General features: G+C 57.3%; 1 protein-coding gene across 2 annotated transcripts in view; it reads left to right on the top strand.

Moving 5' to 3' along the window:
- Positions 1-11,770, top strand: part of ZFHX3 (zinc finger homeobox 3) — a 94,673-nt gene extending 82,903 nt beyond the window's left edge. For both annotated transcript variants that reach the window (XM_063141448.1, XM_063141447.1), the window contains 2 exons: positions 1,157-6,757; positions 8,015-11,770. In XM_063141448.1, the coding sequence (XP_062997518.1) occupies positions 1,157-6,757; positions 8,015-9,657 (7,244 nt within the window). In that variant the 3' untranslated portion in view covers positions 9,658-11,770. The remainder of the gene's footprint in view (positions 1-1,156; positions 6,758-8,014) is intronic.
- Positions 11,771-26,179: the final 14,409 nt, after the last annotated feature.

Genomic DNA, 26,179 nt, shown 5'->3' with positions numbered 1-26,179 from the left:
TCCACGTGGGAGCTGTGGAGTGTGAGAGACACTTTCCGTGGTCTCCAGTGACTGGGGAGCTGTGACCACTTGGGGCCTGATCCGGGTCGGGGTGGCTTCACGCACTCTTGTCTCCAACAAACAACCGGGGACATGTTTGCCTCCACAAGATGGAGTAGCCTGAAATGCCTTTGCTTACTCTCCCTCAGTCCTTCTGTTCTCTCCCCCCTCCTGATCACAGTCCTTTTACAAATGGAATAGCAACATGGCTGACCTATCACAATATTCCGTATTGTGACTGTTTTTAACCCCTCATTAAAGAGGGCAGTTGAAGCAAAGCCAGGAAGCCGGCCCAGCGACCGGGAAGCGTGAAGGGGGCCCAATACTCACAGCACGTTCGCCATAAGGGTGACGGCGGCCTGAGAGAGGCTCAGGCAGCCTCAGGCCTGAGACCGATGCAGGCATGAAGGAGGGGGGGCATTCCTCCCTGAGGGGAGGGGGGAGCAGTGAGGGAGTGGAGAGCCGGCCGGCCGGCCGGCCGGAAGGACAGAGGTCTTGACCCAGGGAGGGGTGTGCAGATTTTGTGGAATGGGTTCCGTCTCTTTCGCGGATGGCCAGGAGCCTTTTGCTCCACCGTCCACTCATGGATGGATTTGGATTTCCCCTCCTTTGGAGAAGTCTGCCACAGATGACAGAACTTCTGCCCGCATGTAACATTTCCCACATTTTTCTTAGCTCAGCGTACAATCAATGAGCAGGCAGAAAAAGATGGCTACACACAGCAGAGGCTGAAAGGGAGATCAGGGATGTGTAAAATGTCCTTGTTTTTAAAAATGCCATATATATTAGTGTATTTGTATTTTTGTACAACTAAATTTGTGTACAGTTCTGGAAAGTTTTAAAAAACAGAAAGATCCATAAGTCTGCAGAATCGTCATGACTTGGAAAAAGTTGGTCCCCACGTTGGATTCCTCGAAATCCAAAGTCCTTGGTGATTTCTCAGGCGTCCCTCGTCCTGGAGGCATCTGAGAAGGTCCCAGGGAGGGCTCCAAAGGGGCAGGAGGGCAGCTCCGAATGAAAATAGCAGGCGATGACGGACAGGTCCTGGATTCGCCTGAGCGGGGGGCCCTGGGTGGCAGCCAGTCTCACCTCCTCCTCTTTGGCTCCCTCTCCGCAGGGTTCTCGGAGGACTTGGGGAAAGGGCTGCTGTCTGCGGAGAACCTGGAGCGCGGGGGAGAGGCGAAGGCTGCTCCACCGGACCAGGCCTCTGCCAGAGAGGACGCCGGCTTTCTCTGCTGGAAGAAGGGCTGCAGCCAGGGCTTCAAAAGCTCCACTGCCCTCCAGGCCCATTTCAACGAGGCACACACGAAGCGGCCCCAGTTGCCTGTCTCCGACCGGCACGTCTACAAATACCGGTGCAATCAGTGCAGCCTGGCCTTCAAAACCATCGAGAAGCTCCAGCTGCACTCCCAGTACCACGTCATCCGGGCCGCCACCATGTGCTGCCTTTGCCAGCGCAGTTTCCGCACCTTCCAAGCCCTCAAGAAGCACCTGGAGACGAGCCACCTGGAGCTGAGCGAAGCTGACATCCAGCAGCTCTACGGGGGGCTCCTGGTCAACGGAGACCTCTTAGCCATGGGGGACCCCTCGCTGGCCGAAGACCACACCCTCCTTGTCGAGGAAGACAAAGAGGAGGAGAGTGACCCGGAGGACAAGCAGAGCCCCGTTGGGAGCGACTCCGGGTCCGTGCAGGAGGACTCGGGCCCGGAGCCCAAGCGGGCGCTGCCCTTCCGCAAGGGCCCCAACTTCACCATGGAGAAGTTCCTGGACCCGTCGCGCCCGTACAAGTGCACCGTCTGCAAGGAGTCCTTCACGCAGAAGAACATCCTTTTGGTCCACTACAATTCGGTTTCCCACCTGCACAAGCTGAAACGAGCCCTCCAGGAGTCCACCACGGGCCAGCCGGAGCCCACCAGCAGCCCCGACAACAAGCCTTTCAAGTGCGGCACCTGCAGCGTGGCCTACAGCCAGAGCTCCACCCTGGAGATCCACATGCGCTCCGTCCTGCACCAGACCAAGGCACGGGCAGCCAAGCTGGAGGCGGTGGGCGGCAGCGGCGGTGGAGGGGGCGGCAGCGGCAGCGGCGGCAGCGGCAGCACTGTCTCCCTGGGCTGCTCCTCCACACCCAGTCCTGTGAGTGCTGCCGCCACTGCCTCCGCCTCCGCCTCCGCCTCCGCCTCTGCCGCCTCCTTTGTCATGACCAACACAAGCGCTGCCAGCACAGCCCCGGTCCCCAGCCTGCTCAGCCAGGTCTCCTGCGAGGGCACCGGGATCCCTCCTCTCAACATCCCCATCAGTACCAGTGCCAGCCCTGTGGCCACCTCAAGCCCCTCTGAGCCCAAAGAGGTCAACCGTAAGAAACTGGCCGACATGATTGCCTCCCGGCAGCAGCAGCAGCAGCAGCAGCAGCAGCAGCAGCAGGCAGCAGCCCACACCCTGGCGCAGGCTCAGGCCCAAGTGCAGGCCCAGCTGCAGCAAGAGCTGCAGCAGCAAGCGGCCCTGCTGCAGTCGCAGCTCTTCAACCCCGCTCTCCTGCCTCACTTCCCGATGACCACAGAGACCCTCCTCCAGCTGCAGCAGCAGCAGCAGCAGCAGCAGCTCCTCTTCCCGTTCTATATTCCCAGCGCCGAGTTCCAGCTGAACCCCGAAGTGAGCTTGCCTGTGACCAGCGGCACCCTGACGCTGACGGGGACGGGCCCCAGCCTGCTGGACGACTTGAAGGTGCAGCTCCCCCAGCCGAGCCACCCGCAGCTCCTGCAGCAGGCGCCCCCGGCGCCGCTGCCTCACGGGCAGCTGCCCCAGCCCCACTGCATCCTCCTCCAGCAGGGCCAGCATCCGGACAAGAGGAGCAAATCCACGGGGAAGGAGAAGGAGGCGCAGAGGGAGCGGGAGAGCTTGGAGAAGCTGGAGGGCAGCTCCGCCTCGAGAGAGCCCTTGCCTGACCCGCTGAAGCCCAGAGACAAGCCCGAGGCGGCGGCAGCGGCGGCGGCGGCGGCGGCAGGCCCTGCAGAGCCGTCTCTGCTCCCTCCCCGGATTGCGTCCGACGCCCGTGGGAACGCCACGAAAGCCTTGCTGGAAAACTTTGGCTTTGAGCTGGTCATCCAGTACAACGAGAACAAGCAGAAGGTGCAGAAGAAGGCCGGGAAGGCGGAGCAGGGCGAGAGCCCGGAGAAGCTGGAATGCGAGGCGTGCGGCAAGTTCTTCTCCAACGTCCTCATCCTGAAGAGCCACCAGGAGCACGTTCACCAGCACTACTTCCCCTTCCAGCGGCTGGAAAGCTTTGCCAAGCAATACCGCGAGCACTACGACAAGCTCTACCCGCTGCGGCCCCAGACGCCAGAGCCCCCGCCGCCCCCGCCCCCGCCCCTGCCCGCCGCCTCCCCCCAGCAGCCCGCCGCCTCCGCTCCCGCCATTGCCGCCCCCCCGGCCCCGCCCCTCATCTCCTCTCCCTCCTCCACGCTGGCGCCCGCCCAGCCCTCGCTGCCCCTGGCCCAGCTCTCCATGCCCATGGAGCTGCCCATCTTCTCTCCTCTGATGATGCAGAGCCTGCCCCTGCAGAGCCTGCCCGCCCAGCTCCCGGCCCAGCTCGGCCCCGCGGACACTCTGCCCGCGGACCTGGCCCAGCTGTACCAGCACCAGCTCAACCCAGGCCTCCTCCTCCAGCAGCAGCAGCAGCAGCAGCAGCAGCAGCAGCAGAACAAGAGGCCGCGCACGCGGATCACCGACGACCAGCTGCGGGTCCTGAGGCAGTATTTCGACATCAACAATTCCCCAAGCGAGGAGCAGATCAAGGAGATGGCGGACAAGTCCGGCCTGCCCCAGAAGGTGATCAAGCACTGGTTCCGGAACACGCTCTTCAAGGAGCGCCAGCGCAACAAGGACTCTCCGTACAATTTCAGCAACCCCCCCATCACCAGCCTGGAGGACCTGAAGGTGGACTCCCGCCCGGCCTCGCCGGAGCCTCAGAAGCACGAGTACTGGGGGAGCAAGCGGTCCTCCAGGACGCGCTTCACCGACTACCAGCTCCGGGTCCTGCAGGACTTCTTCGACGCCAACGCCTACCCGAAGGATGACGAGTTCGAGCAGCTCTCCAATTTGCTCAACCTCCCGACCCGCGTGATCGTGGTCTGGTTCCAGAACGCCCGGCAGAAGGCCAGGAAGAATTACGAGAACCAGGGCGACGGCAAAGACGGGGAGCGGCGGGAGCTGACGAACGACAGGTACATCCGGACGAGCAACCTGAACTACCAGTGCAAGAAGTGCAGCCTTGTCTTCCAGCGCATCTTTGACCTGATCAAGCACCAGAAGAAGCTGTGCTACAAGGATGAGGACGAAGAGGGGCAGGAGGACAGCCAGAACGAGGACTCCATGGATGCCGCTGAGCTCCTGACCCCCACCAGCTCCTCCTGCAGCACCCCGATGCCTTCCCAGGCCCACGGCACCCCCCCATCTTCTGCCAATGCAGCCGCCTGCTCCGCCTCCGCTTTCCTGCCACACGGCGCTGTGGCCGAGGCGGACGGCGACTCCTCCTCCTCCTGCGCCTACAGCTCTAGAGCAGAAGCTGCAGACGAGAAACCAAAGCAACCTGAGCCTCCAGGCACGCAGCAAAACCAAACTCCCGAGAAGCAGGCGCAACCAAAGCCAGAGGCGGCAGCGGCGGCACTGCCGCCGGACCTGGGAGAGCCAAAGACCGGCTCCGTGCACCCAAAGGCCGCCTCCCCCCCTACGCCGCCGGTCGAGCCCCTGCCGTGCGCCCTGCCCCGGTCGAGCCCTGCTCCCCCCTCCCAGCTCTCTCACCTGACCCTCAAGCCCCTCCACACCTCCACCCCCCAGCAGCTGGCCAGCCTGCCTCCGCAGCTCATCCCGTACCAGTGTGACCAGTGCAAGCTGGCCTTTCCCTCCTTTGAGCACTGGCAGGAGCATCAGCAGCTCCACTTCTTGAGTGCCCAGAACCAGTTCATCCACCCCCAGTTCCTGGACAGGACGCTTGAGATGCCCTTCATGCTCTTTGACCCCAGCAACCCCTTGCTGGCCAGCCAGCTGCTGTCCGGGGCGCTCCCCCAGCTGCCCATGAGCTCGGCCACTTCGCCCTCCACCCCAACGTCCACCATGAGCACCCTGAAGCGGAAGCTGGAGGAGAAGGCCAGCGCCAGCCCTGGGGAGAACGACAGCAGCACGGGCGGAGAGGAGCCCCAGCGGGACAAGCGCCTCCGGACCACCATCACTCCGGAGCAGCTGGAAGTGCTGTACCAGAAATACCTGCTGGACTCCAACCCCACCCGGAAGATGCTCGACCACATCGCTCACGAGGTGGGCTTGAAGAAGCGCGTGGTGCAGGTGTGGTTCCAGAACACTCGGGCCCGGGAGCGGAAGGGGCAGTTCAGGGCGGTGGGGCCCGCCCAGGCCCACCGGCGCTGCCCGTTCTGCCGGGCCCTCTTCAAAGCCAAGACGGCCCTGGAAGCGCACATCCGGTCCCGGCACTGGCACGAAGCCAAGCGGGCAGGGTACAACCTGACCTTGTCGGCCATGCTTCTGGATTGCGACGGGGGGCTCCAGGTGAAGGGGGACCTCTTTGACGGGGCCGGCTTTTCCCACCTGCCTCCCCCCAGCAGCAGCAGCGACAGCCAGGGCGTCCCCCTCTCGCCGGCGAGCAAGTCGCTCGAGCTCTCCCCACGGGCCCTGCTGAGCCCGTCCTCCATCAAAGTCGAGGGGCTCGAGGATTACGGCGAGAGCCCCTCCATGGCCTCCGTCCACCTGAGCTTTGACCAAGCCAAGCTGGACAACGACGACTGCTCCTCCGTCAACACGGCCCTCACGGACACCACCACCGGCGACGAGGGCAACGCGGACAACGACAGTGCCATGGGGCTCGCCTCGGAAGCCAAGTGCTCCTTGGGGGCCGGCGAGGGCCTGACCAAGGCTGCCATGATGGCCATGGCCGAGTACGAAGACCGGCTCTCTTCGGGGCTGGTCAGCCCGGCCCCCAGCTTCTACAGCAAGGAGTACGACAACGAGGGGACCGTGGACTACAGCGAGACTTCCAGCCTGGCGGACCCGTGTTCGCCCAGCCCCGGCACCAGCGGCTCCACGGGCAAGTCCGGAGAGGGCGGCGATCGGCCCGGGCAGAAGCGCTTCCGCACGCAGATGACCAACCTGCAGCTGAAGGTCTTGAAGTCCTGCTTCAACGACTACCGGACGCCCACCATGCTGGAGTGCGAAGTCCTGGGCAACGACATTGGGCTGCCCAAGCGGGTGGTTCAGGTCTGGTTCCAGAACGCTCGGGCCAAGGAGAAGAAGTCCAAGCTGAGCATGGCCAAGCACTTCGGCATCAACCAAGCGAGCTACGAGGGGCCCAAGACGGAGTGCGCCTTGTGCGGCGTCAAGTACAGCGCCCGCCTGTCGGTACGGGACCACATCTTCTCCCAGCAGCACATCTCCAAAGTGAAGGACACCATCGGAAGCCAGCTGGACAAGGAGAAGGAGTACTTTGACCCGGCCACAGTCCGCCAGCTGATGGCGCAGCAGGAGCTGGACCGGATCAAGAAGGCCAACGAGGTCCTCGGCCTGGCGGCTCAGCAGCAAGGCGTGTTCGATGGCCCCCCGCTGCAGGCGCTGAACCTCCCGGCCGCCTACCCAGCCTCCCTCCAGGGCATCCCTCCCGTCCTGCTGCCGGGCCTCAACAGCCCGTCCCTGCCTGGCTACACGCCCTCCAACACAGGTGAGCAGCTTCCGTCCCCTTTCCTTCCGTGTGGCTGAGCAGCGAGGGGGCAGCGGGCAGGCATCCCCCACCCCACCAGACCCTGTTCGTGGTTGGCTCCTCTGAGCCAACTGGAGGAAGGGGGACAGGCCCTTGGCGGGCAGCTCCAAGGCCCTCAGTGGCAGCCGGCCTCGTTGGGACTCGGACGGCAGGAGAGTCTCTGCTGAGGGGTGCCGCTGCTCCACCTGGGGCCGGCCCCACCGCAAGGCGGCAGCAGCAGGCTTGGAAGGGCGGCAGATCGCTACCTGCTCAGTTGGTTCATATGCGATTTGTACTGCTAGAGACGAGGAAAGGCGCCTGTGGGGGCTTTTGCCTCCCGTGCTTGCGTGGCGCGCCTGGCTCTGCACCCTGTGCGCCTGGAGGTGGGCGGCTGCGGCTGCTCCGCCTCCGGCAGCCAACGGTCTTAGGCCAGCCCCCCAGCCCTTCTCTCATGGAATGATCGTGAGGTGGGGGAGAGCTCTGACCCAGGCTCGTTAGGCCAGGATGGGTCTGGCTGGTGTGGGAGGGGCAGCCTGCAGAGCTCCAGCCAGCCCCCCACCTGGCCCTCGCTGATGGACCAGCCCCTCCGCTCCCGGCGCTGCCCATCTTTAGCCAGCCTCACTTGCTGGCTCCTAGGCAGCCTTTCCGGACAGGGCTGCAGAACGGGGCTGTGGGGTGTGTGTATGTGTGTGGGGGGGACCGGATTGTCCCCCGCCAGGCCCTTCATGAGCCGCATGAAGCCTGTGTCCATGGTCACACATCCCGGCATCACAGCCCCCACCGCCTGGGAGCGTTTGGCCTTTCTCTGGGCTGGGTGGTCTCAGATGCTGGCTTGGCGTTCTCTCAGTGCCTGCCAAATCCCCTGACGTCCCCCAGCCCCAGCATCCCCACCGGGGGACATCACGTCCCCTCGCTCTGGCCCAGGAGGCTCTGCGTGCTGCCGCCGCCGCCTCTTCCCTCCAAGTGGCTTCTGCTAGGTCCTGAGTGGCAGAGGGCAGGAACTGGAGCCCGGCTTCCCCGTGAGGGCAGGGGTGGAGGGGAGAGCTTTCCGTCTCCTCCGCCGCTGTCGCCGCCACGTTGCCATTGTCGTCCCCCCCCCGGGCCTGCCCCCCCCCCATCCTGAGGCAGGCGAGGGCCCTTTGCCCTTCCCAGGGCCCTTCAGCTCCATTGCCTGGCTGAGGCCCGGGCTGGGCTCTGATCCCCCCACGTGACGCCTTCTCCCTTCTCTTTCCTTTCCAGCTTTAACGTCTCCAAAGCCCAGCCTGATGGGCCTCCCCGGCACAAGCATCCCCTCGCCTGGCCTCCCCACCTCTGGATTACCAAATAAGCAGCCTTCGTCGGCCTCCCTGAGCTCCCCTAGCCCAGCACAAGCCACCGTGGCCCCCGTCCCCCCGCAGCCCCCGCCCCCGCCTCGGAAGGACAAGGACAGCGAGAAGCTGAAAGAGAAGGAGAGGGGGGCCAAGGGCAAAGGCGACGCCCTGCCGGCCCCCAAGAAGGACAAAGCAGAGGCCCCCTCGGCCCTCTCGGCCAGCCTGCCTGCCCTGGAGTACTCTGTGGAGGCCTCGCAGCTCCAGGCACTGCAGGCGGCTCTGAATTCGGACCCCACGGCTTTGTTGACGAGCCAGTTCCTCCCCTACTTCGTCCCTGGCTTTTCCCCCTACTATGCCCCTCAGATCCCAGGGGCCTTGCAGAGCGGGTACCTTCAGCCCATGTACGGCATGGAAGGGCTGTTTCCCTACAGTCCGGCACTGTCGCAAGCCCTGCTGGGCTTGTCCCCTGGCTCCCTGTTGCAGCAGTACCAGCAATATCAACAGAGCCTGCAGGAAGCCTTGCAGCAGCAGCAGCAGCAGCAGCAACAGCAGCAGCAGCAGCAGCAGCAGCAACAGCAGCAGCAACAGCAGCAGCGACAAGCGCAGCAGCAGCAGAAATTGTTGCAGCAGCAGCAGCAGCAACAGCTGCAGCCCAAAGGAAGCCAAACCCCAGTCCCCTCGGGGGCTGCTACCCCAGAAAAAGATCCTGCCAAAGAATCCCCCAAACAGGAAGAGCAGAAAACGGCACCCCACGTGGTGCCCCCCCACCTGCCCAAACCCCGCGAAGAGCCCGAAGCAGACGGCAGGAGTGCTGTGGACTCCCTCTGCGACCCCTTCATTGTCCCAAAGGCGCAGTGCCGGCTGGTCTGCCGGACGTGCCAGGCAGGCTTCAGCAGCCAGGAGGCGGCCAGCGACCACCTGAAGTCCCTCTGCGGCTTTGGCCAGCCTGTGGTGAATCTGCAAGAGATGGTGCTTCACGTGCCCGCCGGCGGCAGCGGCAGCGGCTCGTACCAGTGTGTGGCGTGCGAGAGCACGGTGTGCGGGGAAGAAGCCCTCCGGCAGCACCTCGAGTCCGCCGCGCACAAACATCGAACAATCCCAAGAGCAGCAAGAAACGCCAAAGAGCACCCCACTCGATTACCTCACTCCGCCTGCCTCCCCGACCCGAGCACCGCATCTACCTCGCAGCCTGCCGCTCACTCAAATGACAGCCCCTCGCCCCCGTCTGCAGCCTCCCCCCACGCCTCCAGGAAGTCTTGGCCTCACGCGGGCCCCCAGGGGACTCCCCCAGGGAAGAAGCCGCCTCCGCCTCCGCCGCCACCGCCTCCTCCTCCTCCTCCTCCTCCTCCTCCTCCTCTCTCCTCATCTTCAACGGTTACCTCAAGTTCGTGCAGCACCTCAGGGGTTCAGCCCTCGATGCCAACAGATGACTATTTGGAGGAGTCTGACTCGGATCTTAGCCAAAAGTCCGAGGGACCGGTGAGCCCGGCGCAGAGGCCTGAGGAGCCGAGCTGCCCCAAGGACAGCGGTGGTCTCCTCGCGAGCATAGAAATGGACACCTTTAGATTGTAAGCTTTGAAGATGAACAATTAAAAAATAATAATAAAAAAAAAGAATTTTAAAAAAATTAACAAACCCATTTCAAAAATAGACTAACTGCAATTCCAAAGCTTCTAACCAAAAAAGAAAAAGAAAAAAGAAGAGAGAAGTGTGGGTTGTTTTCCCATATACTGATGCCGGCAGATTTTCCATGGCTTTCTTTTTGCATTTTGGCCGTTGAGAGGGACACTGTGTGGATCTCAAAGGCGCCTCTCTCCAGCGTCCGTCTGCCTGTCCGTCCGTCTGTCTGTCTGTCTGTGGAGCTCCAGCCCCCCCTCAATAATGCCCCCCACCGCCCCACCGCCCCCTTGAGAGCACAGCAGAGGCCGGCATGACTGTATGGGAAAGCAGGACCACCTTGCTACGGTTTTACATTTCTTGCTGTCTTAGCATTCAGATACCAATGGCTTGCTAAAAGGAAAAAAAAGGAAGGAAGGAAGAAGTGTAACGTCTTTTTATTCTCAGGTCAATCGCTCACACTTTGTTCAGTTTTCGGAATCATTGTTTTATATAAATATATATATATATATAATTTCTTTTTTGGTTTTGATTTTTTTTCCAAGAAAAGGAATTTTTTTGTTAATTTAAAAAAGGGCAGAAAGTGTTCAAGAGACAAACAATGTGAACTGAGTTAAGCTTTCTGGGAATTTTAAGGGTAGCTTTTCTGCTGAAGGCAATTTCAATGGGAAAAGTTCAGCACTCCCACTTTTCAGAAAAGGAAAGGAGAAAAAACATCAACGCAAAGAGTGTTAAGGACTTGGAGCTTAAAAATAAGTTTTAAACAACTGACTTTCTGTATTTATGATAGATATGACCATTTTTGGTGTTGAGTAGATTGTTGCATTGGAAATGAACTGAAGCAGTAATGGTAGATTTAAAAGAAACCCCCCTCCCCTCCCCTCCCCTCCCCTCCCCTCCCCTCCTTTTGTGTACATTTAGCTTTTGTATGGTCAGCTGGCAGCTTCTCATTGGATGTTGTCTTGTTCATTCCTAGCCAGGTAGATTACAGCCCCATGGATTCGCTGAAGCTCTCCCCCCGCCCACCCCCTTGTGCCCTGATTCCCTTCTCCATCCTGTAATCTTCCACTTACGGTCACTGCCTTCATTTCTTAGAGGGTGGTTGCAGAATTATTTTATAAAAACTAAAGAAAAAAATTCAAAGGGTTTCAAAGGGGGTCAGTAGGATCCCTTGCAGAATATTTTTGTTGGGGGTTCAAAACTTTTTAAGGTGTATACATGTCTGTTACCCTTGTGCACTTAACTCTTTCTTCTTCTTCTTCTTCTTCTTCTTCTTCTTCTTCTTCTTCTTCTTCTTCTTCTTCTTCTTCTTCTTCTTCTTCTTCTTCTTCTTCTTTTGGCTTCCTTTCCTCATTTTGTAAATGTTTTGAAGGCTCCATTTTGGAAGTGTCGGCCTCTGTTTCCTCTTTGGGTAATGATTAGGGTGCACTTGTTCGTTTTCCAAGGACTTTTTGTTACGTGGCGGGTGGCGGGTGGCAGGTTTGTTTTTCTATTTTTGTTTTGTTTCCTCAAAAAGAAATTCATGCTTTAAATAAAATCCAAAGACAACCCCTTTTCACCACTGGTGCAGAATGAGCAAAAAGGATTCTTCTTTTGACTTGAGGATTTGTTTCTGATTTCAGCCACAAGACTCAGTTTAAATAAAGGAACTCATAAACGACTAAAGCACGTAGGTTGTCCTCTGTGCTTCTCCGGCAAGCCGAGAAGTGCTTCCTGCAGCTTCGACAAACCAAAAGATGTGTTTGTGTGTGTCACAGACGTGTCTCTGTGTGCCAGGCAGTGCGAGTGCTGTGTGCCCCCCCCCCCCGCCCCCAAGGGCTGGGGTCTGGTGTGAATCTCTCTGCTCCTCTTTTGTGACATCTTCTCTGGTCCGGACGTTGGAAGGAAAACTTTGTGCTGCTACGATGTAGAGTTTGGAGGCAAGCAGGTGTGGCCTTGGCCTGTCCCAGCCAACTGTCAGCAATCCCTTCTTCCCACTCACCCCACCCCACCTGTCCCAGGAATGGAATCTCCCCCTCCCTCCACCCCACCCACCCCCGTCATCCTTGTGTTTCAAAAGGGAACCTCAACTGTGAAGGCTGGGCTGGGCTGCCCTTTCACCTCCTGGCTGCTCCCACCCCCCCACCCCCCCTCCCACCATGTAAGGTGCCAGGGATTCTGCAAGGAACTGCTGTGTCCTGAGAGAGGAATGACCGACCACCTCCCGCCCCCCCCCACCTCCCGCCCCTCTCCTCAGCCGGGACTTTTCTTCTCACACCCTTTTTGACTTTAGTTTGATGGAAGACTCCACCTCGAACTGTTGTACACATTTCTATCTAGACTGATGCACAATGCTAGCCCCTTCTTGGGTTGTTTAAGTAGGCCGTACTAAAAAGAGCACCGCTGAATATTACTGCCAGTATCCGGTTGTAGCAAAAGGTGTCAAGAGCAGGGCGCCAGTGGGCAAAGCGTTGCCGTTTCCCATTATCAAAGATCCTTGTATTTCTCCCTTGCTTGAGATGAACATTTTTTGAATTTTAAAGTTGTACAGTTTTGGTTTTCATTATTTTAACTTGTTTGTAATTCTATGGAAGATATATAGATATATATATATTGCCATTTAACTGTTGTATGTTACTCTGTACCATATAGAAGGTTTTTTTGTTTGTTTGTTTTTGGTTCTCTGTGTGGTATCAGTTGCCAGTTTAACACTAGCTTTACCTGTCGGGTTTGGTGGTCTGCTTTGAAGTCATTCTGTTTGTCCCCCCCCTTCCCCTCTCCTCCCCCCCATCACTTAAGTACAGGCACAGATTCCCCCCTCCTGGCGCCCGCCTGCCAGTGGTGTTTCTGTGCATTGCCTGACCTATCCCCCTGCGTGTGCATGTGCAGTCTCAGATGGAAGGTGCCTGCACCCCACAAAGGCAGAGCAGCTTCTTCGGCCCCCTCCCTCCCTCCCTCCCTCCCTCCCCTTCTTCCCCTCTTCACTCCCCCTCCTCCGCCCCCTTTCCTGGAATTCCTGAGGACCCATGCCTCCCGCCGTGTTGGGCCTCGTGGCCTGGCAGTTGAGCTCCACAGAAGCCTCCATGTGAGAGGAGGGGTTGGGCTAAGCCGCCTCCCAAGCTGTGCGGGGTGCCGGGGGGGGGGCACCGTGAGGCCTCTGTGCCGGTTTTGAAACCCTCCCTGCCTCGCCCCTGCTGAGCTGGCCTTCTGCCCGAGTCTCTGTTGTCCTTGTATGCCGATGCAACTCCAAGCCGAGAGAGAGATGGGGAGAGGCCTTCAGGGCACTCATGAGCAGAGGGTGGTTTCCACGGCCCAGAGCACTCTGGACCAGCGGCGTGATGCAGGCGGCGACCCCAACGGAAGCCACTCCAGGCAGGCAGGCAGGCAGGTGTAGCAAGGCCCCTGGGCAAGCCGGCACAACGCGGGGGGGTGGGGGCGGGGTGGCAGATTGGGGCCCTCTGAAAGAGAAGCAGAACTCCTGAGAGTCGCCTGGCTAGTTTGATGGCGCTGAAATTCCTGCCCACTGTGAAACACAAAGTTTTGGACTATTTTTCGTCTGTCTGACTTGGGGGTGAGGGGGGAGCGGCAAGTCTGGATAAAACAGAAAGCATAACTGAGGTGAAGAAGAGGGATATATGAGCAGCCTTTGCAATGTACAAAGACTAGAGCAAGTGAAACCAAAAATGATGTTCTTGGTGTTTTTCTATAATGTAAAGGTCTTGTTAGCTTTTTTGTTACTGTAATGATGCTGATCTCGAACTGTACCAAAATACATTGGAGACGGACAAAACCAAACCACACGGAACTCTAAAAAAAAAACCAGATTTTTGTCACAAAACACTTTGTTGTCATAGTTAAGTTGATTGTAGATGGTAATTGAATATACTCCTTTGAAAATATTTCATCAAGTATGTTTCCTGCTCATTGTGATACATTAAAAAAATGAGCCAAAGCTCTTGTCTCTGCTGCTGTCCCCGGGTGTGTGTGAATGCATGTGCCCCCTTCTCTCCTCCGGAAGGAGCACCGGGGGGGGGGGGTGTTGGGCGGGGGCGAGACGGGGCAGGCAGCTCTGGGGCAGCGAAAACCCCGGAGGAGGGCAGGGCGGCCTCCTCTTGTGCTCGGGGGGAGGGAAGGGGTGCTGGTGCTCAGGCCCGCCCGCGTGCTCCCAGAAAGGTGGTGCTTTGCCACCTGAATTTTTTTTTGGGGGGGGCAGCACTGGAATTAACGCCATTGCTTGAGAAGTGGAGTGTTCCAAACTCGGAATTTACCAAGTGCCTGAGCCAGAAATGTCAAGAGACCTGGAAGCACACTGACGAAACCAGATTTCGCGATCCGGGTGGATGCAGTCTCCCTCCTAAAATGAGGACCAGCTTGCTGGCTTCCCGCCTTGCTCTTGGGCGCCGTTGGAAGGCGTCTTTTGGAAACCGCCCACTGTGGGGGGGAGAGTTGGGCAAACATGAGCAGCTGGGGCTTCGCTGGACTTTTAAGTCGAGGAATGTCTCTCCAAGGGGCCTATTGCAGAATCTGGAATCGCCCCAGTGCTGAAAGCGAAGAGGCTGCTGGGCACCATTTTAGGGGGTGGGCGGCCCTCTTGCAGCCCTGGATCCGAAATCCCCTCGAGTACAAGAGGAGGCCAGAAAGTTGTGGAATGCAGCATGGGTGGGGGCTAGAAGCAGCCAGCAACCCAAGGGGCCTGCCTGTTTGGGGGAGGGCCAGCCAAGTCCAGAAAAGGGCGTTCTTCTGGAACAGCTGCCATTAAGGCTAGCCGGTGCTTTCCCAAAACCCTTGTCACGGAGTGGAGTGAGGTGTCCATCTTTTTTGACAGATTTTGGATGCAATTAAAGGGTAAGTGTTTAATTTGTTCACTTGCTTTTAGTCTGGGAGGGGCTGCCCCATTGGGCTTTCTACTTCCAGCACCAAAGTACCGTGAACCAGGTCTGCTTGAAAGTGCAGTAATGTGATTTGTGCAGGTGCCTTTCTAATGTAAATTGTTTGATTTTTAAGCAGTGTTTTCAAAAAGTGCAGACATTTCCTGGAAGAGGTGGGAGGGGACCGGCTTCTGTCCAGAGACATCCACAGGTATGAACGTCTCCCAAACTGGCATCTTGCTGACCTGCATCTATTATTATTATTATTATTTATTTATATAGCACCATCAATGTACATGGTGCTGATTCACAACAGGCATTTTTTTAATTTGCAAAGGACAGCGTTTGGTTTGTCCAAGCAATGGGGGGAGGGGAGTTTGTGGAATTTATCAATCCCAAAGTAAATGGATCCCCTACAGAATATGAAGAAGGGGGGAACATGTTGCCCCCTCCTCCCTCCCCTCCCTGTAGCTTTCCCCCTCCTCCCCTCCCCTCCCCTCCCCTCCCCTCCCTGGCCTTTTGCAGTTCGTGATGTTGTGAAAATAGGGGGAAATGTGCTCAGCATTGAATAAAGAGCGCAGGGAAAGCCAAGAGCTGCCATGTCAGTCAGGCTGGAGGGGGCCAGGAGGAGCGGCGTGCAAGCCCCGAGTTGCACAGCAAGCTCACAGAACCACCGGCTGGAGCGCAGGCCGCTGGCTTGCCCAGGCCGCTCTTGCGCCGAGCCACAGGAGCAAGAAGAAGCCGCCTCCTTTTCCTCACCAGTGTTCGTGGGGTCTGGCAGAAGCCGGAAGGATGAGGGCTGTGCTTGCCTCAAGACAAGGTGGACGCGGCTGAGCAGTTGACCAGGCAGGGGAAGCATCCCCGGCCAGGCGACACCATTCAGACTTTTCTGGAAGAGGCCGTTCCTTCGGTGCCTGACCTTGCCAGGGGGTCATCCTCCGGGTCACCGTCATCGCCCATCTCTACGCCTAAGTCTCCGTGGGTACAGCCAGCAAGGAAAGGTTCCTTCTGACCTGGTCTGGTTGGGTCGGGGGCTCCTTGTTGCTTTGTTAGTACTGGGGCAGAGGGCTCTGATCCACCGAGGTGAAGAGCTTTCCAGCATCGTCGTCCGCGTGCTCTGGGTCTCCTGCTTGTAAAGCACCTGCAGGCGGCCGCCTCATGCTCTTGTGTGCCGCACAGGCTCAGTGGCTCCTGGGCTGCCGGCCGGCCTGGTTTTGCCCCACCCACTTGTACATCTCTTGGATGTGGCCTCATCTTCCTTCTGTTTTCATTAGGAGTCTCCTTTGGTTTTCAGGTGATTCGAGAGATCCCTATTGTCAAATTGCCAATTTCCTCACTCCACCTTTTCACTTAGCTTGTTTTCCCAGGCACCTTTATTTACTCACCAAGTGCGTTGAAAACATGTTCCGATCTGAGCAGCCGATGGCCTTTGGGTATTTGCTTGAATTCTGTCTGCTCTGTCTCCTGGCACTCTAAAATAACGGATTTGTCACCCTCTCCATCCTGGACGCGTCATTAAGATGAATCCTCATTCATTCGTGGTGCTCTGCAACCCTTCCTTTTAACCCTTTCCCTCAAGCACATGCCACTGCTTGATTTTGGCATTCCAGCCCCCTCTTCCCCAGGCCTCCAGGGGCTGACTTTGCTTCTTCTCACTCCTCCTGCCCAGAAGCTGGAGACAAGTCTCATTTCCCCGGCCTAGAGTTCCCCTCTCATGGTGTCCGCGTTGCTATTGTGCCTCTTTGTGGCCCTGAGACTTGCTTCAGGACGTAGGGATGAGGGGAGCACGCTACCCAGCCTTGCTGCAAGCCTCTTCGCCCCAAGCATGTTTCAACCCATTAACATGCTAGCCTGTCTGGGTTGGGAGGACAGCCTGAGCACCTTGATTCCTGAGGGCCAACCTGAGCTCTGACGTTCAGTGGGGAGCCCTGTGTGCCCACATCTTACCAGAGAGGAAGTATGGCAATGCAAGGTCCTCTCTGTTGGACAGGCTGTATTGTGTGTGCAAGCATACACCCACCCACACACCTATTCTTTTGTCTGCAGCTTCATGTCAAAGCAGAGGTGACTCAGGAGAACCACAATCTTGTCTCCCAACACATAGAGGAAGTGGAAGAAAGGCCAGAGCACAGACAGGTAGCACAGAAGTGCAGGAATGGCATCAGGAAGGCTAAAGCTAAGAATGAGCTGAGGCTAGCGAGGGATGCTAAAAGCAACAAAAAAGCTTTCTTCAGGTACATGCATAGTAAAAGTCAAGAGGAAAGAAATGGTGGTCCAACTATTCAATGAGTGTGGCAAAATGATAACAGATGACAAAGATAAGGCCAAAGTGCTCAATTCCTACATTGGCTGAGTCTTCTACCAAAAGGGGCAGGATTGCTGCTTGAGATTGATAAACAAATGGTCAAGGAACACCTAACACGAGTTCAAATCTCCAGGGCCTGATGAACTGCATCCCAGAGTAATACTGGCAGAAGAACTCTCAGAACCACTGTCTATTATCTTTGCAAAACCATGGAAGACGGGTGAAGTGCCAGACGACTGGAGGAGAGATAATGTCCCTATCTTCAAAAAGGAGGCACCTGGGAACTACAGACCAGTTAGTCTGACATCAATCCTTTGGAAAATTCTGGAGCAGATTATAAAGAAGTCAGTCTGTAAACACCTTGAAAACAATGCAGTGATTACAAGAAGCCAGCATGGATTTGTCAAGAACAAATCCTGCCAGACTAATCTGATCTCATTCTTTGATCAGGTAACCTTCCTTGTGGACTGTGGGAATGCTGTAGACATAATATATCTTGACTGGAGCAAAGCTTTTGACATTCTGATCAGCAAACTAATTAAAAGTGGGCTAGTTGGAACAACTATTAGGTGGATCCACAGTTGGCTACAGAATCGGACTCAAACTGGGGGGAGGTAACGAGCAGGGTACCCCAGGGCTCAGTCCTGGGCCCAGTGCACTTCGACATTTTTATTAATGACTTGGATGCTCCGGGTGGGCAACTTGCGGCCCTCCTGAAGGTTTTGGCTTTCAACTCCCATTATCCTTCACAACTGGCTATGATGGCTTGTACTGATGAGAGCCAACGGCCAAAACATCTGGATTTGGATGAGGAGGTGCAGGGAATGCGTATCAAATTTACAGATGACACAAAATTTGGTAGGATAGCTAATATTTATTTTATTTAAAACATTTTTATAGCACCACCTCACCATTTCTGGTATTGTGGCACTTTACAATCACAAAAAACAATTCCATTAAAAACCCTCAACCCACATTAAGACAATTCCATTAAAAACCCTCATCCTCAATCCATTAAAAGGCCTCAACCCAGTTTAAACCATCCCCTCCCCAAACTCTTGTGAAAATACAAAACCCTGGAAGACAGAAGCAAGTGGTCTTGATAGGCTGGATCGCTGGGCTGAAAACAACAGAATGAAATTTAATAGGGATAAATGCCAAATTCTACACCTAGGAAAAAGAAACCAAATGCACAGTTACAAGATGGGGGATACTTGGCTCAGCAATACTACAAGCGAGAAGGATCTTGGAATTGTTGATCACAAGCTGAATATGAGCCAACAGTGTGATGTGGCTGCAAAAAAAGCAAATGCTATTTTGGGCTGCATTCATAGAAGTATAGCTTCTTAATTGTGCAAAGGACTGGTTCCCCTCTATTTGGCCCTGGTTAGGCCTCATCTTGGGTACTGCGTCCAGTTCTGGGCACCACACTTCAAGAAGGACACAGACAAGCTGGAAGGGGTTCAGAGGAGGGCAACCAGGATGATCAGGGGTCTGGAAACAAAGCCCTATGAAGAGAGACTGAAACAACTGGAGAAGAGAAGAGAAGACTGAGGGTAGACATGGTAGCACTCTTAAAGTAATTGAAAAGTTGTCTCACAGAGGAGGGCCAGGATCTCTTCTCAATCATCCCAGAGTGCAGGACACAGACTTATGGGCTCAAGTTACAGGAAGCCAGATTCCAGCTGGACATCAGGAAAAACTTCCTGACGGTTAGAGCAGTACAACAATGGAACCAATGACCTAGGGAGGTCATGAGCTCTCCCACCCTAGAGACCTTCAAGAGCCACCTGTCAGGGATGCTTTAAGGTGGATTCCTGCACTGAGCAGGGGTTGGACTCCATGGCCTTATAGCCCCCTTCCAACGCTACTATTCTATGGTCCTATGACACTAAAAACAGCCGAGGGGAGGGTATTTAGCTCTTTTCCCTTGCATTTTTCCTCACTGACACCCCCACACACCCCAAATCCTAGCCAAAACCTTGCTAGAGAGAAGGGAGGCACGTTGCAGGGGCTGCCTGTGTTCCCTTGTGGTGGTGGTGGTGGTGGGTTAAACTGAGGAAATGGCATGAGGGAAATTGCTGCTCTCAAATCCAGAGCAGCCCCTCCCCCAGCAGCTGCTTTTAAGTGTGCCCCCCCCCCAACATCAGAAAAGATTGGCTCTTGACCCTGCTGTGCTTCCTTTGCTTTAGCCATCAGGAAGTGGGTCAGCAGCATTTCTGCCTTTGGGAGGAGGAGAAGGAGCACAGCTGCCCTCCTGCATCTGTAGGAGCATCTGTAGGGGACTTCTCCTGCGCCAGCCCCTCTCCCCACCCCAATTGGTCCCTCGAGCCCAGTACTGTCGGATCAGACCGAGGGCTTCCCCAACCCCACCTGGAGATGCTGTTGGGGGTTGGATGTTGGGCCTTCCGCCTGCAGTGCCCAGGGCTCTGACGTGGAGCCCCGGCCCCTCTCAGGGGTATGGGCTGAAGGTGTGTTGGGGGCGTGGGGAGGGGTGGGGGAGAAGCAGCAGCTTACCGGCTCCTTTCTTTGCAAACCCGTAATTTTATGCAGACCCAGCAGCCCATTCCCCCTCAATTTCATGTTTCCAAACGGGACAACTGCAGGCGTTAGAGTTGTGAATAGCTGCCCAGCCAGACGCAGGATGGGAAAGTGCCCCCCTCCCTCCCCAGTCAAGAGTTTGGGGGAGGGGCTTTTTAAGGTGAGTCCCAGTTCCTCTGACACTTCCGTTGATCCAGAGCAGCGTTGGATCAACGGTGGAGGAGCCATGAATGGCTCAGTGGCTCACCCCACAAGGCCGTGTGGCTGGGGAAGGGTGGCTTTGGGTCAGCATGTTCCACGCCAGATTCCACCGGGGCCCTGAGTCCATCCCAGCTTCTGTTCCCTCCTTGCCAGGCGGCGGGCGGTATGATTCCCGCCCACCCCTTCGGACTGGCCAGGAGAGGAGGAAGCCTCTGCTGCGTTGTTGCTGAACGGGAACCAGATGGCTGAGGCAGGAATGCGGAGTAATTTAGCTGCCTCTAAATTACCTTGTTCTTTCCGCTGGGCCGGCAGAGTTAGTGGGGACCAAGGCAGAAATCCTGGATTCAGCTTCTCTTTCTCACTCCCGGGCTTGGAAGATGGCAGAAGCATCACGCTTGTCCAGGCACACACATGGGATATGTGAAAGAGGCGGCTGCCATTTCTCATTGGAAAACTGGGCCTGATCTTGAAAAGACTAATGGTATGTTGCCAGACCTGTTGAGGCATGGATGGGGATGGGCAAAGGGAAGAAGGGATTCAGGTCACAGCTAGGAACGACCGGGCCTGAAGGTGCAAGAAGTGCAGCCAGGAAGATCTCCGTCCTCCGTTTCCCTTGGCCAAAGTCCATCCTACCCAACCATGTGATGGTGACCAGAGTAGTGAAACTTGTTCTGTATTGCTCTGAAAACACATGCAATATGACCTGTCCTTTCCCCTTCCTCTTCAGATATGTTCTGCAAGCTCCCCTCACACACGGGCGTATTATGTAGCTCTTGGAAACTCCACGCTCCCTGCCCTGGGCCCAGCGTCCTTGCTTTCCAACCTGAGAGGAGAATTCTAGTGGTTTGTGTTGGCTTTCTGCTCCTTACAGCCCTGACTACTCTGGCAGTGAGATACAAGGACAAATAATTCCTCGGCCACCTTAATGGTTAAGGTGGCCCAGGTGGCTCCAGTCTACAAAAGCAGAGGCTTTTGTGGACTGGAGCCCACTTAGTGTGAAGGTACTCTAAGGCTCGAGCCTCAGGCATGCCACACCAGCGACCAGATGAGGCCAAATCCTGATCCGTGGTCAGCAATTCCCTGGAACAGGCATCCTTCTCTTCAGAGATGTTGCAGTGAATGGGTGGATACCTTGAGCGACAGCCATTCAAGATGATGTACTTCCAGAATATTGCTGTTGCTGCTTATTTTCCAGACAGGACTAATATTCTTACAGACGACGCAGCATCAACCCCCAGCTTTTCTTGCCAATGTCTCGGCGAATCCTCTGCCTGCTTCTGGAACGGATGCTGCTGATAGGAGTAGCTTCAGGGGGTGGGGGGCAGTTGCTGCAATACTCCTGGCGGGGGGTGGGGTGGGGTGGGGTGGGCTCTTCTCGCACCCTGGAGCAGCTGTGCTTGCATGGTGGAGGGAACAGGATGCTTGTGGGATTAAATCAAGAGGTTTTAAGCTGTTTCCCAGACCCACCCAATCCAAGTGCTGCCCTCAGGAGGGCCTGGGGGCTTGTTTGGCCAGGGAATTCTCCAGAAATGGTTTTTAAAAGGAATTGAAGTTGCAGGTCTGTCGTGAAATGGGTTCTAGCACATGAAAACCCAACAAATCTGTGAGTTTTAAAATTCCACAGGGCTCCGTATTCTGTTGCCCAGGCTCTCCCCCCCCTCCCCGTCGCCCCATTTGCCTTTTGTTCTGCCTTGCCCAGCTGTTCACTCACTGCCAATCTCTGACTCTGGCAGGAGAAGGCGAGCGGTTATTGGGAAGGAGAGCGTTGCATGACGTGTGTGTCGGTGGGGGTGGGGTGTCTCTGCACCGTTTTTGAAACCTGCCTCCTCGTTTGTAATGAAGTGTGATCTATGGCGTTTATTCCGTCGCCATGGAGACATGGCTCCTCTGTTCCTTATTGCACAATATCAGTGGAGCAGGGGTGACCAAAGCGTTGCTGTTGTGCTGGGATGCTCAGGAGCCGAGCCTGCTCAGCACCCGGGCTCCCCGGGGAGCATTCATGGCCACAGAAAGCCATGGGGTGCCTGGGAACGTGTGGGCTCGTTGGGAGGGTCTTTGCCAGGGGATCAGGCCTTGGTCAGTTTCTGCCCTGGAGGTCTTCAGCGTTACGTGTCTGGATTCGCCTGTTCCTCTGCGGCGACTCAAAGGAGCCAGCTTGCTCTGTGTGCATCCGGTGTGGCTGGTGTTCTAGCCTCCCGTTTAAATGACTGAAAGGCAGCCAAACACAAGTTCTTTAAATGAGCATCGCCTGAGCCTCTGAAAGCTGTACAGATGGAAACCGCTGCCACCATCCCGCTTTGGCAAGGGTCGGGACACAGGTGGTCGTGATGGAGCACCACGTGGAGAGTTATCCTGAGGCAAAGGGCTTCAGGGGCTGAGGCACCGGAGTGCCATTCAGCGGCAGGGAGTCCTCCCCTCCCTCCCTGCGTGTTCTTGGGGATGCTGAGCAGATCACCCTCCACAGCTTTTGGGGTCATGGATCTTGAAGAGCTGCCCATTTCTCTGTGCAAATGCTTCCACTGGGGGCTTTGAATTGACAATGAGAGGGTGGCCCAAACTCCCTATGTGTCAAGCGCCTTCAGAGAAGGCCGGCAGGAGCTGCCTTGGCACTGCTGAGCTTTCCTGGCCTGGGTGTATGTGTGTCTAGGCTGGAGCCCTAAGATGGTGGGGTGGGAGGCAGGATGGAGATTCCTGGAAGGCAAGAGGGGCTCTTTGAGCAGCCCTGAGGCCCAAGCTGCCATTTCACTGCAAGGAGAGCAGAAGAGCTTCTCCCTGGTGGAAGCTGTGGAATTGAGGGAGGGGGCAGCTTCCTGCGTGTTATGGGCAGCCACCCAGCCACCCACCTCAAGGCTCAACAGCAGGGAGGCACATGAAAGAAATGACTCTGCCTTCTCTACCTCTCTGTCTGCGGTGGGTGTGTGGGACATGAGAGACTGCCTGGGTCACCTGGCCAGGGGCATGTGCCATCTGCCCCTCTTGAAATGCTGGTGCCTGGGAGGTCTCCAGGGCAGCCTTCTGATGGATTGATGGGGCTGCCAGTGGACGAATGGCTGCCCGGGTCCTTAGTACAAGGCAGACCTGCCAGGGATGGCCAGCCCGTGCCGGAAGTAGACAGCCAGCCCCAAAACACACACTTGGGTGGGCTGGATGGTTAGTCTGTGTCCCGCTTCATCCAGACGAAGCTGGCTTGCATTTCTTGCATTCGGTCTCCAAGGAGCTCAGGAGATGGAGCCCTCAGCCTACCATGGAACCATGGTAGGCTGAGGGAGTCCACAGCTCGGCCCAGTCAAAGGCAGGCAGATCAAGCAAAGGCAATTCCTTGGGATGAGGCTCGGGGTGGGTGAGATGGTAGCTTCCTAGGAATTGGGAGTCGTCTGGCAGCTTCGCAACTGAGTCAATGCTAGGGTACAAGTCCTCCCTGAAGGAGGCCGTTCTTGGAGGAAGAGGATTGTTGGCCACCAGAGGATGCCAAGGGCGCGGGAGAGCGCAGCGGCGGAGGCAGGCAGGCAGGCAGGAGATGCCCTGCGGTTTGCCAAGGCAATGGTGGGTTTTAATTCCCCCCCTCCCCAATGAAACTTCTCTGCCTCCCTGCACTGGTCTCCAGGCCCAAGTCGGGCTCTTTCTTCCCCTGCTAAGCAGCTAAACTGAGATGCTGTGTGCAAGAAATGGAAAGTGACAGGATATGACCAAGGCATTGGAAATCAATCCAGACTAAATGCGCTTCTTAACTATAAGTGAACAGTTGAAAACAATCCGCCTTTATAGCCATGGAGATAAATACTCTGTTTTTATTAGGAAAAAATGGCTTTGGCCTGAATAAAGTCGTTTGATTAACTAGTCAAAGCAGATGGTTTATTGATGTTTCAGAAAAGAGTTTACAAGGTCTGCTGAAAAAAGAGACCCAGCTCTGAATTAACAAATTACCCTGCTACAGGGAACATTGACAGTTCACTGTAATAGATTTATGGGCTACAACTTGGTGTTTTGTTCACATCTGGTTTATGATGATAAAATGTTGAGACCCGGCTAACCTAACCCTTTCCTGCAATCTACTATATTGACCCTTGAACTCTAGGAGTCTGCAGCAAAGCTGGGCATTAAAGTCTGAATTTGTCTTAATCCAGCAAGATCAGTTCCCATGTTGTAGGCTTATACACGCGCACACGCACACTCCCACCCCATGGCCAAGGGCCAGATGACACGTGCATGTGGGTCCAAGCGGTCCCTATTGGACAGCAGCAGCTTGAACAGTCAGCGGATGAGAGCCCAGAGGGCTACTGGATCCCGGGGGGGGGGGGGCAAGCGACGCCGCGCGGCCCCGGAGACCTTGGGCGGGGCCTGGGGCAGAAGGCCGGGCCGTGGCCGGGGGCAAGTTCCCCAGCAATTGCCCCCGCCAGGGCGCCGCCCAAGAGCCCGGGGGCGGAAGCGACGGGCGCTGCTGGGCATCATCAGAACCGCCTTCCCGGAAAGGGGCCCCGGGCGAAGCCACCCCCACCCCGTCGAGGTCGCGGGAGGCAGGGCTGGGGAGGGGGCAGCTGGTTTGGGCCCACAATTCCCATCAGCGCAGCCGGTGATCGGGGATGATGGGAATCGTAGGCCGGAACCCCTGCAGGGCCGCAGCTCCCTCACCTCGGGGGTGGGGGGGAGGAGGAAGGGTCGTTCCAGCTCGACACCTCGCCGAGCGCGGGGGGGGGGGGCAGGCTGGGGGCCTGCGACGCCGCCCTCCGGACGGGCTGGACTGCAACTGCCATCATCCCCGGCTAGCCGGGGCAGGAGGGGTACCTTCCCGCAGAGCCCCGTCAGGACGGTCGCCATGGCGACCTGGGCCGCGCTTGCTTGCGGAGGAGGTGGCGCTCCTGATTGGTCGCGGACGACGACCGGAGCAGCCAATGGTTCGCTCCGGCTCTGCCCACCGAGGCGCCGGCGCGGTCGCGGTCGCGCAAGGGCCGTTGAGCGGCTCCCCGCCTCAGGCCGCGCTGATTGGCCGGCAGCGAGCAAGGAGGCGGGGCCGGGTTCCAACGCCGGCCGCCGCTGGACGAAGGGCGAGTCGCTCACGCAGTGGGCGGGGCGTACGCCGGCGGCGGCCTCGTTTGAAGCGCCTGCGAGAGGCGAAGATGGAGGCGGCTCCCGGTGAGAGCTGCTGGGGGGGGGGGGCGACCCTCGCGGGGGGGGCGGAGGCGGGCGGGAGCGCCCGGCAGGCCCCGCCGCGTTCCCCACGGGCACTGCGGAGGGCGGCGGGCGAGGGGGCCCTCGCTGGGCCGAGGGGGGAGAGGCGGACCCCCCTCCCGCTCGGTGTCCCTCGGGCCCCTCGCCGCGTTCCGCCCCTGCCCCGCCGCCAGCCCCGGGGGCGCGACGCAGGGGGCGCCTGAGCCCGGGGGTGGGGGGGTGGAGCCCCCTCCCCCTCCCCTCCTCGCAGCCCCCGCGGGCCGCTCGCTTCCGCCGCCGCCGCCGCCGCCGCCTGAAGTCCCGCTCTTGCCCGCAGCCTCGCCCGCCCAGCGCCCGGCTGCGTCTTCCGAACTGAAGCTGCCGTTGGCGGAGCTGCAGCGGGCGCGCCTGCGCCGCTCGGACGCCGCGGAGGGCGAGGAGGGCGAGGGCCCGGAGGCCAGAGCCCTCAAGGCAGCTCTTCTCCCGCCGCTGCGAAGGCCCCTGGCACAAGGCCGCGCCCGCCCCGCACCCCTCGGGCCAGCAAGGGGCCACGGAAGGGCCCGCGGCGGCGGCGGCGGGGAGATGCCTCGGCGGAGCCCCTGAGAGCAGGCGGAGGAGGCCGAGAGCGCGCGAGCGCGGATTCCCCCCGAAGAGCCCCAGGAGGCCCCTGAGGCTGGCCCGGGCCCAGGGCCCGTCTCGCCCAGCGCTCTGCGCGCACAGGGGCCAGCCAGCCAGCCATGGCCAGGGATGAACAAGCAGCACGTGGTGCAACAGCACCCTCCCACCCATGTTCCCCAGCATCTGCTGCACCCGGGCTTACACGACCATCACGGCTAGTAGCCATGGAGAGCCTTCGCCTCCAAGAATTTATCCAACTCCCTTTGACAGCCATCCAAATGCGTGGCCGTCACTACCTCTTGTGGTAGTGAGTTCCATAATTTAACTGTGCACTGTGTGAAGACGTCCTTCTTTGGGTTCTAGTATTTTGAGAGAAGGGGGAAAATGTCTCCCTATCCACATTCTCCATACCATGCAAAATTCCGTACACCTCTGCCATGTCTCCCCTTAGCCTCCTTTTTTCCAGGCTTAACAATCCCAGTTGATGTAAACGTTTTTAAGAGAGCTTCAGCTATAGGGCAGTATATAAATGTAATAATAAATTTAAATAAATAAGTATGTAACCTTTCCTCATAGCGGAGATGCTCCAGCCCCTTAATCATTTTAGCAGCTGGAGTGCCGTTTTAGTGCCCTTTTCTGCACTTTTTCCAGCCCTATAATATCTTTTTTCAGGTGTGGTGACCAGAGCTGTACACAGTACTCTAAGTGTGGTCACATCATAGATTTGTATAAGGGCAGTGTGATACTTGCAGGTTTATTCTCAATTCCTTTTCTTATACTGCCTAACATGGAGTTTGCCTTCTTTACACACTGGGTGGAC

The sequence above is a fragment of the Elgaria multicarinata genome, chromosome 14 (genome assembly GCF_023053635.1).
Source record: "Elgaria multicarinata webbii isolate HBS135686 ecotype San Diego chromosome 14, rElgMul1.1.pri, whole genome shotgun sequence".
In the NCBI taxonomy this organism is placed as follows: domain Eukaryota; kingdom Metazoa; phylum Chordata; class Lepidosauria; order Squamata; family Anguidae; genus Elgaria; species Elgaria multicarinata.
This window is presented reverse-complemented; position numbering and strand designations above follow the sequence as displayed.